At 35.1% G+C, this 20,433-nt stretch overlaps 1 protein-coding gene across 1 annotated transcript in view; it reads left to right on the top strand.

The window, feature by feature from the left end:
* The window catches only part of LOC132325728 (adhesion G protein-coupled receptor B3-like), a 155,369-nt gene that overhangs the window by 17,542 nt on the left and 117,394 nt on the right, over positions 1-20,433 (top strand). The window contains exons 5-7 of the mRNA XM_059843306.1: positions 5,933-6,127; positions 12,503-12,571; positions 16,838-16,946. Of these exons, the coding sequence (XP_059699289.1) occupies positions 5,933-6,127; positions 12,503-12,571; positions 16,838-16,946 (373 nt within the window). The remainder of the gene's footprint in view (positions 1-5,932; positions 6,128-12,502; positions 12,572-16,837; positions 16,947-20,433) is intronic.

The following is a 20,433-nucleotide window of genomic DNA, read 5'->3' as shown; positions in this document are numbered from 1 at the left end:
TAAGAGCAGTGCTTAATAAAATAATAATATGGGCCTTGGTCAACAAACATAAAAATAAATATAAGAAAAAAGTTATCTGTTCAATGATTATTCAGTCCTAATCCTGAGACTCATTTGTTATTCTACTGAGAGTAGTCTTATTTATTCAAAATATCTATTAAAATGTTTTGTTGGATCTGTGCACAAATCAAAATACTGAAAATGTGTAATTACTTTCTCTGTGTTACCTATTTAGTGGCTCTAGCTCAAGGATTAGAATTGACAATGTTGATGATGATGAATATGAGGATGATGATGTTGATTAAAAAAAGGAATTATGTTATGGGCTAAAGTGGTAAAATCTCTTGAACTGCATAGTAGGAGTCTTCTTGTAAAAGAGGACAGAGGAAAAAAAGGTACAGAAAGAGTGAAGCATTCCTCTGAGCTGTTAACATTCTTCTAAAAACTCCTTTTACCTCCACACATATTAGATTTTTTTTTCAAAGATTCTTCTATAAACATGATCACATATGGAAGGGCACATGCAATTTCATCTGTGCCGATATTCATTTGCCTGAGATTAATGTCTAAAACAGAGAAGGATTCTGTGTAAATGACCCACCTTCTTTTCTCTAAAACCAAATACCTATTTTAAGGAACATTTTGCTTAAAAATTTTTGGAAGTATATGACAGTGGCATGACTGTTTCGATATAATGCAGTGATCCTAATCTTTTTCCATCTATATACATTTTATATAAGTTCCCTAAAGCATTAGGTTGTAGTGGTTTCAGCTGAGTGCACAGAGCCACAGATTGATGCACAGTTTCTTCAAAAACTTGGTTCAGAAGATTGCACACCATGACTGTATAAATGCAGGAAGGCTGAAGTTCAATTTCAGAGCACTCCTTAAACTTTGACTTTTCTGGTTGGGATAAATTATAGGAGGCTTTAGTTTCAAAACGTTTGCAGGGATGTGTTACAGTATTACAGAGCTGAAAGGAAATTCATGAGATCATCCAGCCCAAACTTGTGTCCTATCAGAATCAGCTATACTTGTGTTATTCCAGCTTTTTTTTTTTCTTGGCTGTTATCAAGGCCTAGAGTATGGAAGTCTGCATAGTGTGTTCAGGTAAACTGTACATCATTTCCTTTCCAGTTGTAAAGTTTTCCTTAATTTATATCCTGAATCTTCCTTGACACAATGTATACAAATTACTTTTTCCCTTTACTGCTGCACACAAAGGGAATATATGATTGCCTTCTTCTTTGCACAAAATGTTTATTTAATAGTGTGTTCTCGTGATTGAAATTGAGACTACTAACTAATTTCACTGATGAAAAAGTGGAAAATTACTTTGTATTGCTTGAGGCACTTCCTTTATAAAATACTGAATATATAGAAAACATCTCTTGCATGACATTAGGTTATAAATATTTGAATGCATACCTGAAGATGCATAGCCCTATCTTTAGACTTTACTCTGTTTCTTTTAAAAGATGGATGAAATTATATTCTCAAACACTGAAACAGCCTGAAAATAGACAAACAGATAGTAAATAATTTATTATGTTGAGGGAAAATAAAGTTCTGTGCCAAAACAGTTAAAGGACTGTCTATTGATTATCAGAAAAAAACAGCCGGTAATGAAGATTTTGTCAAATAGGAAAAACTTTCTTATAATGAAACTTTGTCAAATATGAACAACTTTCTTACATTACAGGTGTGGTGTGAATATTCTTACAATTTCTATATCTAAAGTGCATTATATTTTACAAAATATTAGTCTTGGGTTCTGAAATTGAAAAGCAAAGTGATTTGCAGATTATTATTAATTTCAGGATATATTTTTATTTCAAATGATCTTTCCTCACTTCTTTGTAGGGCTTACTAATTTGGATTCTTATAGTTCCCCCTACCATAAAATGTGTTAATGACATAATTAGTAATACCTGGCCATGAATCCAATATCATCCTAAAAAATAATGAAAAATGGTTGGTGCTGTAGTTACTGTTCAAATTAATAATTCTTTTCAGTCTCTTACAGGTTTTTTGAGGGTTCATTGTTTTCTGTCCTTTTAAACTACATCTAGCTGTTAAGTCTATGGTAATTACTATGCAGTAATAAATTGTACTCCAATGCCAACAGCCTAGGAGATCTGACTTTCTAAAAAGGCATTTTATTAAATCATACTTTCTGATAAATCGGGGCACAAAGGCATCTGGACCCTGAGTCAAAGTCCAGTTAAACATTTCAGCAGTTTTTCAAGTATGCAGCCACCCAGCGCAGGCTGATAGCGGCTGGGCTGACAACTGAAGTGTCAGCTTAACAGCTGCTTCATTTCACTATCTCTCGGCTCATAAACTTTATTTTTAATGAGCCTGCCTGTAGGACCACTAAAAAATGACCTTCACTCAGGGCCTAGAGTGGTGACCAAAAGAGATTTCTTGGGCAGTGCGTAATACCACAGTGACTGTAGCACAGAAAATAAGCAGTATTTTGAGAAAGACGTTATAATAACTACTGATGAGAATATTCTATATTTTCATGCAGAAAGATTATTGTGATAACTGTGCAATAATTCACTGCCTTCAATTTATACTAATCTGAACATCTTCAGTGACTTTAATGGTATTGTGCCAGTTTACATCAACTGATTGAATGGCCTGTGATTTTAAAGTTGTGTTTAGAAGTTGTAAGCCGTCGTAAAACAAGAAAATACTTTACATAATAAACAGATAAAAAAGAGGCTGTTAGTTTTTCCGTGCACATTGCTTGCTGGTCTTAGAAAAAAATTGTCTTAATTACCTCTAATTTTTACCACTTTTCTCAGCTAAACACATTGTAACCTTCTGTTTTGCTGTGCTGTTTGTAAGGATATGCTGCTAGTCTAACTCGAGGCAGTGTGGGTCTGGAGAGGAAGCTAGGGATTGGGGAAAGGAACTTCCATATTGGAGCTTGAGAGGGTGATAAGAAAGGTGCTCTTGGAGCTGTGTATGAGTGGTGTGTATGAGGGAGAAAGGATCCTTGGGCTGGGAAATCAAGCTTTCTGGGTATGTCATTTAACAAAAAAAGAATTCCAAACTGAGCTGTAATTTTTAAGAGTCAGTAAATTCTGATATACCTTGAACCTTCATCACAACCCTGGCTACTTTTGAAGCAAATTTAATAACTTAGTCCTGTGACATTGTGGGCACTTGCTAGACCTTTTTTAACATTGTGTCCAAAGAGCAACCAAAATGTCTTCCTGAACGCACTATAGGCCATACTACAGCTCCTACTTCTGCTGTTAGAGATCTGCAAAAAACCCAGAGCCTTACTTGTTTGAAAGTATTAAAAAGTAGGATCATTTCCAAGACTTCCATGGGCTTTTTATGTCCCAAAATCATCAACAGCTTAGCCCCTGCCATCTTTAAAATGTGAATTTAAAGTCCTGCAGTAGCATAGATAAACAAATGGTAAGTGAACATACATATAAAGCAGAAGGAAAGAAAATAATTCACTACAAAATAACTTGCTGAATAGTTCAACAGCCTTCCTACACTGTTTGTACAGGTGTAACAGCACAGCAGAGTTTTTATGAGGACTGATCAATTGCTGTTACTTTTGATATTAAAAGAACATCTTTTTTCTCTCTTAAACCCTGCCTTCAAGTTGTGTGATGCCTTTCCTACAGTACATTCTGAGGCACATGTTAAATTTGGGAGTTCAGCTATATGGACAGTCTTTTATGTCTTTTTTGCTTGACTAAAGGTACACTGAGTATTTCTGGAAATATGTTCTGGTGTAAGGAACAGGTGGATGAGTTACAGCAAAAGTTCTACTCTTTGGTGTTACTGTGCTGGCTGATGCTCTTTTCACTTGCTTCTGAGACACAAGGTGTGAGCAGATGAGACAAATAGCAACATTTCACAAGAAAATTTTCTCAGCAAAAATGCACAAATCAAGTTCATGTTTGCTTTTTTTTGTTCCCAGGAAAGCAGTTCATAATGTTATGTGTACAATATCAGATTCCTGAATTTACTGAAATTAATTTCATTCCTAAATTCTCACACCTTTTTCTTCAGTGTTGTTTTCCTACACAATTATCTCCAAAATCTCCTTCTAAAAAGAAATAGAAATTGCATAAAATTATTTCTGCAAGCAAGCTTCTTGCCTGATTATGTACTGCAGTATTCTGAAGACTAAAGGAAGTATTTCTGATGAAATATTTGTTTAAAAAATGCAACCAAGCAAAAAACCAATTCATAGTCTTAGTTCTCACCGTTTTGTTTTTTTTTTTCTAAATATTAATAATACCATTTTGCTCATAGCTCTGTACTCATGATATAGAATCATTCCCTGTCCTTGATGCAGCAGGCAGGTATTCTCCCAAATCTTAAGTTTGAGTTTTTCAAGGCACTGGTGGTCCATAAAAATCCCCAGCTGCTCCTAAAGATGATTTAAGAGCTTCCTCCATGGAGCAATCCTGAGGCAGCCACTTTGCCCAGCCCTAGCTGTATTACATATGTCTAGTTTATCTGATGACTGGTTGAGAATGTAACCAAAATATGAACCAACAGCATGAAAAAAACCACACCCTGCTTAGAATTAGTATGTCAGAGGATGATTGCATTTTTTAAGCTGCTTTCATGGGAGTTATTTTGAAACCTTTTGAACAGTTTTATTACATAGTGTATCCCTATGCATTGTTTTCTATAACGAAGGCCTGCCTATTGACACAAAGTGTCTGGGGAGATCTGGAAGTGGCAAAAAGTATCTTTACACTCTTCCTTTTACATCACCCCCCTATTATCACAGAATCATCAAGGTTGGAAGAGACTTTCAATATCATCTAGTTCAACTGTATGTTCCATTAGTAATTTTTCCCTCTATATGTCAGAAATAAGGCAAATTATATGTCAGCAATAGGGCAAGTTAAAAAGCAATTGATGATACATTTTTAAAGACCATGACAACATTTTTGTTGCCAGTTTCATAGTATGTTCAGCCCTCCTGCTTAGAATGAGATCTGTCTGGCTAATTCTCTTTATATAAAAATCTTTAGACTCACGATATTTTATGATTCTATGATATTCTAGTTTTCAATTCAGAAGAAATTGTGCTTTTATACTTAAATTATAATGTATATTTAAAAATAGGTTGTTTAACCCGTGTGCTCTTTCTTTTAGCTTTGTCTGGCCTTGTCCTGTCTTTGTGATTCTCTATGCATCATCCTGGGATGCTGAGTCAGCTTTGAGAATTAACCAGATCCACAAGTTCAGGTTCTTGTCAGGAGGGTACTTCTAGCATATTTGTTTTGGATCACTAGCCCTGAACACATCTGCTGGGAGAGAGCTACTGCTAAAGTGTGCTCTTTTGGCAGATACACAGGAGCTATTCATAATTTAATTTGCATTTCTTGGAAAAAGCAAACAGGATTGTTCCAAGTTAACACCTTTGTGCTAGTGCTACACAAGAGAGCACCATAACCAGCTTCAAACTAAACCCCCTTTCTTGCACTGACTAACCAAGCTGGGCTAGCAGAAGTGAAAGGTCTACTCTCTTATTGTAAATCAGATTATAACAAGTACTGCCGTAGCATTTATTCCTTTCAGAGGTCTCAGTTGTTAAATGAGGGGCTGCTGTGGTTGTACAGATGTTCCTCTGAGGAAGGGCAGTTCCTTGCTGCATCATGACAACAAATTAAAGCTGCAGTCCAGCCCCTGGAGTTCCAGGAAGCAAATGTGTGAAACACAACAAATTCAGAAGCTTTTGGTATAAAATCAATGATGCTCTGATAAAAATAATATTTCTATCACTGTAGACTACTATTTTGTCTTATCTTTAATGGGACAATTTTTTTTTTTTTTTACTCATTTTAAATGTAATATTTTGGCTGTGTTTAGGTTTTTTTCATACATTTTTCTCAGTAAGTAGGTTCTGATAATAGCTTTTTTTCTTTTGGTACAGATTAAAGAGCATCTTGCCAAGGGTCAGAGGATGTTGGCTGGTGATGGCATGTCCCAAGTAACCAAGACACTATTGGATTTAACACAGAGGAAAAACTTTTATGCTGGGGACCTTCTAATTTCTGTGGAAATTCTCAGAAATGTTACAGACACATTTAAAAGAGCAAGTTATATCCCTGCGTCTGATGGGGTGCAGGTAAGAGAAACATTGTAAAGGTAATGTTTCAGTTGATGGAGTTTATGTCTGTGTGTTGCAGTATAGTGCATGGCAACTGGTTTGTCCACAGAGGAAACCAAAGTCTTCCACATGATAGACATAAGCATTCTTCGCATAAAACTAAGATCCAAGTGTAAAATAGGAAGAAGACTCAGCTACATTTAATAAGACAAATATCAAAACCAATGCAGCAGGTGAAAAATGTAAAATGCTTGCTTTGTAGCATTTCAGTATCTTTGTCTTTCAAGGTTTGGTCTGATTGATAGGAGGTGTTGGTGTTTTTTGGCACTAAGAATTTTGCTCTTTGTTCCAGTTCATTTCAGTTCAAAATCCATCCACAATGTTATGTAATTCTGGCATTGGTTCTTCATTTCAGATAAATAAAGCTCATTAAAATTGCACAGGAGTAATGGATAGTGAATTTTATATAAATTTTCTATTTTACATGTTAGATTAACTCTTTTTGTGCAAGAGGACAAATAAAATGGTGTCAGAGCTAAAACAAATAAAAATATTTCTACATAATGGGCTGAACAACTCTTACTCAGGACTTGTGGATAAAGACAATGGTTTCATCTTATGTGTGAAAATTTTAGACACTTTTCAAAGATTGTATATTACTGACAAAGAAAACTAAGAAGCCAAATGTGTATACAATTTATGAAAAAAAAATTATGATAATTCATAAATTACTAATGAAGATATTAATGCAGGTCATGTATAAGTGTTTGTGCATAAATTATAAATACACTTCAGAATAGATGCATGCAGATGAAGGGAGATATGTTGGAAAAGACATTTTTTCATAGTTAAGTTTTCAAGACTTGCTATTATAATTTCACTTTTCTAGCTTTTCTATGCACAAAGAACAATTAACTTCCACAGTAAAACTGACATATCTTTTGTTGGCCAGTTGAAAGTATTTTTTTTAAACAGTGATTTTTAAAAAGTATGTTTGCTGAACAATTCTTTTTTTTTAATTGAATGAGACGGTACCTATACAGTAATAGTTTTAGTATTAAGCAGGAAATTTTCACTGAAAATTTTCATGCAGTCAGGAGTCTGACAGCCCAGTGTGACTTCTTTGTGGTTCACAGGCACAACAAAGTCTTTATTAGAATCAGTCTTGAGGAATTGAGTGAAATCTTGAGTGATTTTGTCCATGGGCCTAGCAGATCAGCTCATATGCAGTTTACATATGTTAGAGAGAATTTGATTCTTTTCCTACTAATGATAATGCCTAAAGTTTGGCTTCATTCTAAAATGTAGAGCTGTTTCCAAAATTCTAATAGTATTCTGGCAGAACTTGACAATGTTATTAAATATTGTTTTAAGTATGTTAATAAATAATTTAGAAATGAAGAAATTAAAAATATAAAAATTGGTAAGCCATATTCTGAAGGATTTCTCAAACTGAAGAAAGGCAACTGTATTTCAGTATTTGCATGCCTAAATACAAAGAGTTATTTAATCCCACTTTAAAAAGACACTCAAAGTCCAAGTCAGAAAAAATTAAAGTGCCAAATAGAAAACGAAAAAAACAAAAAAGAACAAACATCAAGCTAAGGTAAAATTAAAAAAAAAAAACAAAAACTGGACAGTATTCAGCAAAGTAAGTGAAATCAGACTAAAGCATGTGTTTGGCCCAGGGGATATATTTAAAAAGTTTCCTTTCACTGACTTCTGATGATATGAAGTGAAATCCTGGCTCAGTAACGAAAGTTTATAATTTGCTCCCAATTTCTGAGAAACATGGATTTTTCCATATGTAAACATATGTCACATTCTACCCTACTCTAGAGTACTGTAGTTATTTTATATTTTCATTAAGACATACTTACATACTTCCTAGATCATCATCAAAGTGAGTGTCAAAAAGGTAAAAATTAAAATTGCATGAAAATTCTTCTCTATGTAGAAGCTCTGTGTGGTGTTCTAATTCCATTCTTTATTTTTAACTAAATAAAGAGTAGAATTTCTTATTTGATGTATTTTGGTTTTAAAGAAATTATCAGAAATGCATGAGTGAGGTTTAAAATCCCTAAAAGCCATGATTTATCATTTTGTGTGATGTCAGAAAAGTAGGTTATGATGAATTATGGACAGCAGGGTTTTTTTTAAGATCCATACAAAAACAACACTTGAATTATGACTGAGAAAGAAAAAGTATATATGTCTGAATATATTTGTTTCTTATACACTCCATCCATCTAGATAGTCCTTCAAATGCCTACAATATCTGGTTTATATTCAGTATTAATATTCATGAATAGTGCAAGAGTTGTGATTCAGAGGCTCCACAACAAAATGAATGAACAAAAAAATGAGATATAATTTGAAATTTTCCAGCTAATTGTCAAAAATGAAGGTGCTATTGCCTGATGTGCTGTATTGAAAATGCTTCTTGTTTAGGCAGACAATTCCAAGAACAAAATAAAGTTTTTAAGGTATGCATATTTAGTGCCGAGTTATCTATTACATGACTTCGTTTATTTTGCATCTTTTAACTGTTTTTTGCAACAATATGTGTGTATACTTGCACATACAATGTCAGGAACAAAAATAACCACTTATGACGCAGCTGAACAAGAAGGTGTCTTGCATCAGTGACTGAGAATATCAGTACAGTAGCAGAAATTATTGCAAGACAAGTCATTAAATTCTTCTGTAAGCAAGGTTTTACATTTAAAATGGGAATTCTCTAAAATAAACTCTTCAGGTACATTGAGGCTATGAGATGGACACTGCTCTTAGGTAAGAATGATTCTACCAGGAAGAAAATACAAATTTTAAATAAACAAAATGAAGCAACGTTTTGAAATATTATCCAGAACTGGTCTAAAAGTGCTTGAACTTCCCTCTAAAGGATAGGATGGCAGAAAAGTAACTACATTTCAGGGCAGAATGGCAAAGCAAGTTCTGCAATCCCCTGATGCAGCAACCAACAGGAAAAAAGGTTTCTCCCCAAGAAGTTCGAGCAGTCTAATCCCTTTTATATTAGCCATAGGGACTGTTGCTGTGAGTCAGGGTTTAACAGGATTGTCCAATCCTTTTTCCCTCCACCTTCCCCCTCCCACACACACATTCACTATGCTGAAGTCCAAAAGTGGAGGTGACTTAAGGCTATCCATTAATTCCTCCTGGGGAGGAATTCTTCTCTAACTGTATAAAAGGATTTCTGACAGCTTTATGCCTGCAGAGAGGGTCAAAGAATTTCGATTGGAACAGAAAACTGCAGCCATTGTATTACAGAAGAAAAAATTAAAAGGAAGGAAATTAAATTACGAAAATGTAGTTGTCCATTCCCAGCTGTAACTGGCATGATCATCAAAAAAGCCTGGGCAAAAATAAAGGACTTCAAAATTTGGTTCTGGCTGTCCAAACTTTTTCTATAGTGACCAGTTCAGTAATATGCAAGCCCAGCTATGAAAGAAAGAAGCTTGATTCTACAGGGAGGTCCAGTGTTCACTGCAGTAATTCCCTCAGATCACATCCATAATGCTTCTAAAATTTTGCCTTCACACCTGTCAATCATTTTACTAAAAGGACAACGCTATTTCTTTCATGATTAATGCAATAAACAAGAGAGTAGTCAAAGTAGTCACATTTTTTAAATGCATCTCATATCTATTCATTATTGAAGCAGCAGATCTATTTGCTCATCTCCATTTAATTCAAAAGCACTGGCATTGCTTTGAAAAATCGCTTGGACTGAAAAACCTGCACACATCTCACCCTCCAGTGCTACCATAAATATGGCACCAACCAAGGTTAGAAATAGAGAAAAAAAGATCCCAAGAAGAAATATATTCATATTACTAAGTTCATACACCTAATTTATACTTCTTTGGCAAGTGCAGAAATATATGTTAGGTAATTTATTGCTCCTTCTTTGTTTATATTTGAGTCTAGCATTATTTATAAACTTTTCTACATATATTTCTGTCAATTATTGGTAATTTTAATCATTTCTGTAACTAAAATAAATATAAAATTTAACTAATACATAATAATATTAGAAAAGCCATGTAATATATCATCTACAAGAAACATTTTAAACTCCCGAGTGCTCTTCATGCAATCTAAGCGACTCTCAGATAGATCTCATTAGACAGACATGGATACTTTTGCAATTAAGGCTTAGGCTGCAGGGGAATCAGTGTCTGCAGTGTAATGAAAAAGTACCTTCTAAACAACTCTCTAGTATGATAAATTATCCCAAACTGAGTTCCATGCAGCTGCTGCTAGACTGCTACTGATACCATAATAAGTTAAAATTTCCATCCGCTGCATTTCTGCAATATTGCACTGGAAGAGTTGAAAACTTCCACGTTTGGAAAAGTGTTTTCCTTCAGGCAAAATCTTTCATAAGTCTGACTCTGCCTAGTAGAAGTCTTCACCAAATTACAATGCCTTACAGTAAGTGTGATTACAGTGCCATGAATCTGGCATGCTTTGACCAATAGTTTATTTTACTTGGGGGACCAGTGAAGATGTACATTTTTCATAGCTGAAGCTGCATTTACAGAATTGTGATTTTCCAACCTCGTTAAACAACAAATACCAACTGTAAGTCCTTGCATTGTGCTTTATTTTGTTATGGAATGTCTGAAAGGAATTAATGCATGCCAGGTATATAAGCAGTATGTAACTATATCTATTCTTCTTATTTTTAACTTGACTGGAAATTCTTTAGTATTGCTGCAAATTGGATCAAATAATGAAACCATTTTTCTTTTATGTCCTATCATTAATTCCCATCTTGTCCAAATGCTTACTTAAAATTTTCACAGGAGCTTAAAGAGCCATTTTGTTTCTTTTCATGAAGTTTGTTGTGTTACTGAAGCTTGTGGATATTTTGCTAGTGACTTCAGTGAGAGAAGAGTTGTAGCCTCGTTAATGAACAGGATTATTTTGTCCAAGTTCAGCAACATTTCAGTCACCTCTAGAGTAAATATGGTTAAGTTAAAGAAATTTTTATCCATGTGAATTTTATAGTTAGCATAGTTAACTTCCTAATGGTTAGGCAAAAATAGATCCTCTTGCTTGTCAAGTGCTTATGGTTGGGACCAGGTTAGACTGGTAAAATGTTATTATAAAAAATAGTTTTCACATGTTTTCTTCAATTTTGAATCCTAAAATGTTTTACTTGTATAGTTGTGAGACACCTAAAATGTCGCTGATCACTCTAGTTTGAAATAAATGTCTTTTCAAGCATACCCACCAAAGACTAATATTGGAAGTTTTTCCTTTCTGCTTTCAGTCATTGTGCAGTTGAATCCTTTGTACTTCCATTAATAGTGAGTTAAAGTTGCTTCTTACTTAAACCTTATTTAGGTCCTGTTTATTCCCCAAAATGCCTAAAAAGTAAGTGCAGGTGAGGTAGTGACCAGTAATCTGAGTTCCAGCAAGGTCACATTGTTGGTATTCCAGTTAAAGTTTTTTGAAGTTATGGGGAACTTAATTGCACTCTTCAGCTAAGGTTACAGGAAACCACATGTATCTTTTATGAAGGAACAGAAAAATTAAAATTGGCAGGCTGTGGACAAAATTGACATTCTACACAAAATGTGATACAGAGATGAGAACAGACTGCACAAATTCTTAGCTTTTAAGGATGAAGAAGTTGGGAATACAAATTGCTAGAGAAAGCAGACAAAAATAGAGAGGAGATTTCTCCATAAACATTTGGAGAAAAGTGATTTTTTAAATGTATGATTTGTATCTAACTGTCCTGCATTTTTTCCCCTTATACTTAAATGAATAGGAGAATCAGAAAAAGAAGTTAATAGCTTAAGGTCAAAGAAACTGAAACTGCTTATTCCTTTTAAGTTGAAATTCCTAAATGATAGAGACAAGTGTGACATATAAAAGTAAGAAGCATTTGAAACCATATTGACCAATGAAATGTCATTGAATGCCCTATATACGATTATTAAGGATCATTTTCTCATTTTTAGAAGAAACTAAAGACTTGATATAGGTGCTTTCTTAAATGCACTTTGTTTTTTTTGCAAAATCTATAGATGTCTAGTTTCTGGAATGAGAGCAATAGTGAATAGAACACCATCACATTTAAAAGTTTAGCAAGTTGAAAATGGTTCTTGTTTCATACAAAGTGGTACTATGGAACCCGATTATATACACAAGAATCAAAAAGTTACCATAAAATATGTCTCCTCTTATCAGTCTAATGTATTATTTTACTGCATCATCTCTTCTATTGACAGAAAATAGGCTGCAGAACTGTATCCGTAATAGAGAAAGGAAAGCTTTCTTAATGGCAGATTAAGGATGTGGTAGTTCATATCTTTGAAATAATTTTACTTAGTCTCTCATTTATTGATTTTTCAGAACTTCTTTCAAATCATAAGTAATCTATTAGATGAAGAAAACAAGGAGAAATGGGAAGATGCGCAACAGGTAAGATTTGACAAAATTTAATATATGTTTTCAGAAATCAGGTTAAAGATTCATCCTGCTGTAGTTGAAAGGAAATCCTAAGTGATAGAAAATTTTATAGAATACTATATCTTTGTTTTGGACAACGTAATGAAGTGCATACAAAAGCTGAAAAATGCTGCTGAGGGCTAGCTGCAATGCTGCTTTTATTAAACACGACACGTCAGAGCTCACCCAAAGACCTCATGCAACACCCCTAAACAACTTACAGAAATGCAAACAGTAGACCTGTCATATAAGGCTGTATTTAGAAGAACAGTTGTCATCCTCAGGACTGAAAAGTTTCTGGTCTAGAAGCTTTTATTAAATAGGAAAGTCTAGCAAAAATTATGAATGTGTGATAAAACAGTTAAAATTCAAATAACCCCTTCTTTTTTTTTTTTTTTTTTTCTTTTTTTTTTTTTCTTGGATACAAGAATTTCCTACATTTCCTACATGGGAACTTCTTATACTAACAAGTTACTGGACAATGTTAAGATTTGTGTTCATGAACATGACCATTGAAATACTGAAATACTGAAATACTGTCAGGTCTATTCAGGTACAAATAACACTGACAATGGGGATGAACATAGTTATGTAAAGAGGAAAATTTGTGGGGATTCTCAAAGGCAGGAGTGGTTTGGAGAATGTGCTGCAGGAATACCTAATCTACTCATTTGTGTTTCTTGTAAAATAACTAAAGGACGCCAAAATAGTGGCAGATCCAGAATGAATACAGGAGGTACTTATTCTGTGGAAGGTTACCTTGCAGAGCTTCTTGCAGCTGAAGTGACACAAGTTAAATAGGCAAATTTATGAAAGAAAAAACGTGGGTTTGCATAAGGCAGTCTTTTGGAAAAAAGGCTGGGCAAGACTTTCCAAGCCTGCCCCCTTATACTCTTCTTTTGAAATCAGCTTTTTGCCCCTGTCAAAGGAAAGAAAATAGCTTACATAGATCTTTGCTCTACTCTTGTGCAGTCATTGTGACTGTGTTCTATAGATACTTGAACTTTGTTCACTTTTTGTGTCATTCCTAATAAATCACAACCTGCTTAAAGATCTTTGAAGCTATTTACCCTGAGTTCTGTAAGTTCATGTTTATGTTATCACTGAGAAAGGGAACATCAGGTCTTTTCACTACTAATTCAAACCTTGCAGTAGGCACATGACACTGCAGCTGACCCAATACAATTCAGCTGGGAATCATATTCTTTCTTTTCCTGTTTTTCTGTTCCTCCCTAGAAGAGCCAGATACAAAAACAGACAAAGTGTGTCATTTTCTTTAGCAGCGATAGATGGAAGCTGCAAAATCACATAATAGTGGGCAGTTTCTATAAACACCAAGATAAGGAAAGCAATATTAAGCAATTATTTTAATCCCACTAATAAACAGACATGATACCACTCCGATGTTATCGACCTTGTCTTCTACCTCCATCTTGCCTGTTTACCCATGCCATGTCAGCCGTCTGACACTGGAGATTTGAGGATGACAGCACTTAAGAGGAAATTCTGACAATGTGGAGACAAAGAGGCAACAGTAAATCTCCAGTTCCCTCTTTTCACTGCTGCTCATAGAAGGAGCAGTGTTGAAAAACAGAGAGGGAACAAGTTGTTTCTACTTTTCCATAGCTCCCTCTCTCTGCCTGCTAAATCATTGTCTCACAGATCTAGGTACAGCAGAAACCCAAAAGAACCAAGATGAGCTGAACCCAGGAGTATTGGGACCATAGGTTCCTGGTTGCAAAGCTAGGGGATTCACTAAATCTTAGACCACTGCGATATGACCCCCTCCAATGCCCCAGTCTTATTACTGTTCTTGTGCAGTTACATAAGCAGGCTCAAAGAAACTTTAGAAGGAAGTAGCTCTTCAAACCAGATTGGAGGAGTGAGCAGGCACTACTAAATAAAGGTGATTCTGGTTCAACCACTCAGTTTAATTTTCTGTAATAAAAAATTGCAAACCTAGGTGCAGTCTGACCAACCTTTTTGCCAGCTTGCATAGTTTTCCTAAACTCCACAGCTACTGTTAACATAGATCTCTTAGCCTGTTTTCTAGATTCTTTGCTGGAAAGAAAATCTTATTCACTGTCAGCAAATTGCTGACTTTCAATCAAGTATACAGCTGCAATGCCTCAACACATCTGTTTTTCTAGCTGAAATGCCAACAGTTGATAACCATTAATTACAGGTTATATACCATTCAGATAAGCAGCACTCACTTTAATACTTGCCTTTTTTTAAGAGCTGATGTAAAGCACTGCACACAGGAAGCCATTTCAATCCACAATGTATAAGTTTATACTGGAGTTTCAAAACATGGGAGCTGTTCTGCATATTCTTCATCAAGATCTGCCAGCATCCTATTGATTAACCAGTACTTCAGAACTTCTGAAAAACCCAGAGTACCTGTTCAACTGAGTGCTCAACAGTTTATTACTATACAATTTTATATGCAAGAACGAGGGTTTAAAAAAATCTCTCTGAAATTTTTCCTTAGTACATAATCTGTGAGTGTGTGTGCTTTGAATGAGATGGATGCAAAAACCACACTTACTACCTCAGTAATTCATCCTTAGGAAAATGGACATTAAGTATCTGTGACCTGAAGCAGCATTTGCAACCTGTTAGGATCATAATTGTCACAACAAATTCTTCTTCAAAACAGTATTACTGCTTTACCTTTTATCAAAAGATCCATGTAGAAAACCAAGCAAAAAAAGTGAAATTAGCTATTCTGAAACAAACAACTATGGATCTAGATATATAGAGCAAGATGAAGATGGAGTGCAGCATGCTGGAATTTATTGTCTCTGCAGTAGTGGAAAGAATGGGTTGAATATTGCTTATAAAGTGAAATTTGGACATTTTACTGATATGAAGGAAAAAACACCATGAACAGGTCATCTGTTATTTTTTCTGTTACTGAAAATTGTCTTGTTAATAACAGGCAATAAAAACCTTTTTTTTTTTTTATATATATGGGATATGAACAGAACTTTTAGTCTTATTAGTAACAGTTATGATCTCTAATGCTTTTTTGTTGATGAATCATTATTGTTAAATATTAAAGAAAATGTTTAATATATTTTAAATTATTTTAAAAGCTTTAAAAATTATTTTTAAAAGCTTTAAAAAATATTTTGAAAAGCTTACAGCTTTGCGAATAAATTTTGTTTTTTGAAAATGTATTTTCAAAATTTTAAAAGCCAAATTGAGAGGCTACCTTAGCAATGCCAAGGCTACTGCAATTTCTTTTAGTTTACTTTGTCCAGTTCTGGGCTTCTCAGCACAGAACACAAAGTAATGGAATAACCCCAGAAAAATACCGTGAAGTCATTTAGGGGATTTGAGCATTAGATATGCAAGGATAGGCTGAAACAGCTGACACTCTTTTGCTTGGAAACATGACAATATTAAAAGTTCCTGAAAGGGAAAAGAGTAAAGAAGACTGAGCCAAGTCTCAGTGGTATCCATTGACAGAATAAAAAATAAGGCACAAAAATTAAGATACAGAAAATACCATTCATGTATAAGAAAAAGTGGGGATGGGAGTGATTGAATGCTAGAACATGTTGTGCAGACAAGCTCTGGGGTCATCTTCCTGGGAGACATTCAGAATCCAGCTCTGTGTCTTCCTGGGCAACTTGCTAGAGCTGATCTTGCTTTCTGCAGAGGCTTGAGCTAGGTGATTTCCACTGGCCCCTTCTAACCTCCAATATTCTAGGATTCTACTCCTCCATATCAGCAACGAAAATAGTAGTACCAGTAAAAATTTAACTTACTTACATGTTGACTAATGCAACAAAGGTTGGCATACTGGCAAGGCCACAGTAAGATTTCATTACTGTTTTTATCAGTAGTTCTGAAGTTACTGAAGATATCTTCAGAGGAAGAAAGAATATTTAATTAGAGTTCTGTAATATGAAATGCTTTCAGCATTAATGCAAGTAATGGCCACTAAGTTTTTGAGAAGTGCAGTGACTTATCAGAAGCATTTTCCACAGTTCCAGCGCACAGCTGATTTCACATAATTTTATGGGAAGTAGTGCCTGTTTATATGAGAATTCAATAGCAAAATTATTATTTTACAGTAACAGAAAGTGTTTAGCAATGAAGCACAGGAAGAGCTGTTTGACTGTTGCTTCTCAATTTGCTTTTGATGGCATTTAGATTTTATTTGAATTTGCAGCTGTAGACATTTTGATATTACAGTAAATGTCATGTCTGACCTTACTTTGTTAGATCTATCCAGGTTCAGTGGAGTTAATGCAGGTGATTGAAGATTTTATACACATTGTTGGAATGGGAATGATGGACTTTCAGAATTCATACCTAATGACTGGAAATGTAGGTAAGAAATAGAAATTTTTTCTATCAAATTTATGACCTATTGAAATCAGAAGTTCTAAGTATGTACTGTAGAGTTGCTGTTTCTAACACATTCCAGATTGGGCTGCTCCTCCTCCTCCAGATTATCTGTTGCTTGTTTATCCTCTCTCTGGTTAAGCACATGCAGAATGGCTTACATGTTGGATTTCTTCATAATTATACCTCAAGATCTAAATGCAAAGTTTTAGAATCAAAATTAAGAAAATACACATCAGAATAGTATGAACTGTAGGTAGATTTTAGAGTGTTTCCAGGATATGTAGTGTTTCAAATGCTAATTTATGAAATTGTTCTAATTGAGTTAAAATTCATATACTTGAAAGCTTGAGAAGTGTTTATTTTGTTGACGTTGTCCTTTAATATTCCATTTTCCCAAAGAAGAGTCTTTGCACATGTTATGGTGTGATTATAACCAGTATAAATAAACAATATTTTAAAAAATATACATTAGTTGACAAAATAATTAAAGTGGGGAATTTCTTATGTTAGTTTTTCTATGTGTGACAGTTTCAAAATTTTATTCAGATTTATTTTTCAAACTTTGTTTTGCCACTGGAGAGTTGCCAGGTAATAGTCATATAATAACGAACATCAAATATAAAAATGCCTGGTAACTCAATTGCACTTATTAGTGTCATAAATGAGCGGGAATTAAAGCATTTTTTTTTAAAAATTGTACTAAAAAATGAGTTTGAAAAGCTATTCCCTAATAATTTTATTTTTGTTTAGTACTTTTTTTATTCAATTAACTTGCTGGAGCTGCATTCTTATAGTGCCAGGAAAGTATTAGGAAGTTGCATGCAAGGAATAAATCCAAAATATATGTTTGTCTGATAACAAAACTTCTGGTGTCAATGCATTTTTTCATATTTTAAGTTAGCATATTACTGCACATATACGTCGGTCAGTTTTTCAGCAAGTCATTAGAATGAGTAAGAAAATAGGGTCATTTTGAAATTAGCTGGTGGATTAAAGCAGGGAAAATGTTGGATTGTTCCTGTTGAATATTTAGCTTGCTGTTCTACAATGGTAAATATTTATTATTGTTCTCCAGTTCATATTACAGAGTGACAGTACTATAAACACAAGTCCCTGTAAGGTACAACCTTGTACTGGAGACATTTCAAAGAATTCCCCAAAAAGAACTCTGGCAGTCTTAAAACGTTTAAAACATTGCAGTAGGATTTCAACCAGTGATTTATTATTTTAGTGGTACTACTGTTTGCACTGTAATACCATTTAAAGCTTCTTCCAGATGTCAGTCCTTCATTATGCTAGACCCTGCACAAATTTATAAAGAAAAATATCTTTTATTAAATGTTTGTGCTATGAAGTTTTTTCTGACAAAATAAAAAGATGAACTTATTTAAAGTGCACAGTGTGTGCCACTTGCCACATTGTTTGTCCTCTGAAAAATGTGAAAAAAATATCAAACGGGCAAATGCATTCAGATTAAGAAGGTGCATTCAAATAATCTGTGTCTCTACATATTCATGGCTTCACATGGGAAACAGCAACAACATTCCAATTGAATCAGAAACTTTGCTGTGCACTGGCTGGTTTAGATAACTGAGTCTTTATAGTCTTTCTTTTGATTATCTTCCTCTTCCCACATATAAGATATTTTTAAGCACTCAGGAGGTCTGTTCTTAACTATAAAACCATCAAAGGAATAGAAAAAACCTGAGAAATGAGTGGTGAAAACTGGAAATGAATTTATAGGTTTAATCTGACTTCCTAGCTCTGTGCCTTGATGTATTGGCATGAGTTTATCCACCCTATGCTCGGTCAGCCATCAAAAAAGGACAGGGTCACTATGTTGCAAATCATTGATCAGAATACTTGAGCTCAGGTGACATGCTGAGATGGAGACAGAAGGCTGTTATCAGCAAGGAGTAATTTCTTATTTTCACTAACAAGAAAGGAATGTATCTGGAATAATTCAGTTTTAGTATAGTTGTCCTGAGGGCATTGGCATAATTGTCTGACTGCCTATGTACTTGGGTTTTAGGGAATAATTATGTTGCTCTCAACTGAAAAGAGTTTTTGAATGGTCAGCAATAATTACTCTATACCAACAAGAGTTTATAAATATGTGAAGTCTTATCTATAATAATATTTTTTTAAGTTGACAAACATATTTAATGCAGGAAGGAGATACTGGGCATAAATGAGATCCAAATTTTACCTGTATTCATCTTTAAATAGAAAAATCCAATACTTCATAAAATAAAATCGTAGAACAGTTTGGGTTAGAAGATACATTTTCAACTCACTGGTTGCTCAGAACCCTGTGGCATGTGACGATGAATGTTTCCAGGGATGGTGTATCTTCTACTGCCTCTCCGGGAAACCTGTTTCAGTGTTTACCCACCCTTATTGTAAAAAGCCTTTTCCTTATATCTAGTCTAAATTTATCCTGTTTAGTTTAAACAGGATAAATCATCCCTTGTCCTCTTGCAACGGCCCTCTGAAGTTTATTCATCTTTCTTATAGGCCCCCTTTAGATAGTGAAAGGCTGCAATAAGGTTTATCTGAAGCCCTTTCTTCTGAAAGGCTAAAGAACGCCAACACTCTCAATCTGTCTTCATAGCAACAGTGCTCCAGCCCTCTGATCATTTTTCTGACCCTCATCTGGACTCACTCAAACAGATTCATGTCCTTCCTGTTCTGGGAACCCCAGAGCTGGGTGCAGCACTGCAGGTGGGGTCTCACCAGAGTCAAGGGGCAGGATCACCTCCCTCACCCTGCTGGCTCTGCTGCTTTTGATGCAGCTCAGGATACAACTGTCTTTCTGGGCCGCAAGCCCTCAGGTCTAGCTTTTGATCTCCCAGTATCCCCAAGTCCTTCTCTTCAGGGCTGGTCTCAATCAGCCTGTGCTGATGCCAGGGGTTGGGTCGCAGCAGCCCAAGTGCAGCACCTTGCACTTGGACTAGATGAAGCTCTTGAGGTTCCCATGATCCCAGTTCTTGAGCTTTTCCAGATCCCATCATTCAGGTGTGTCAACCACGTCCCTCAGCTCGGTGCCTTCTACAGATTTGCTGAAGACACATTTGATACCTTTCTCATTGATGAAGATGTTAAACAGTACTTGTCCCAGCACAAAGTCCTGAGGGACACCACTTGTCAACTGTCCATCAGGATACTGAGCCATGAACCGCTACTGGATGTGACAAACCAAATTCTAATCCATCAGAGTCCTCCCATCAAATCCTTACCTCTACAATTTAGAGAGAAGGGTGTTGTTGGGACTGTGTTAAAGGTTTTACAGAAGTCCAGAGGGCATCCATAGCTCTTGCCTTGTCCACTGATGCAGTCACTCCATCACAGAAGACCACTAAGTTGGTTAGTCAAGACTTGCCCAAGGTGAAGCTGTGTTGCTGTCTTCAATCACTTCCCTGTCTTCCATTTGCCTTAGAATAGTTTATGAGGTTTCCAGGCACAGATGT

This window comes from Haemorhous mexicanus, chromosome 3, assembly GCF_027477595.1.
Source record: "Haemorhous mexicanus isolate bHaeMex1 chromosome 3, bHaeMex1.pri, whole genome shotgun sequence".
Taxonomy (NCBI): domain Eukaryota; kingdom Metazoa; phylum Chordata; class Aves; order Passeriformes; family Fringillidae; genus Haemorhous; species Haemorhous mexicanus.
Note: the sequence above shows the minus strand (reverse complement) of the source record. Positions and strands in the feature narration are given on the sequence as shown.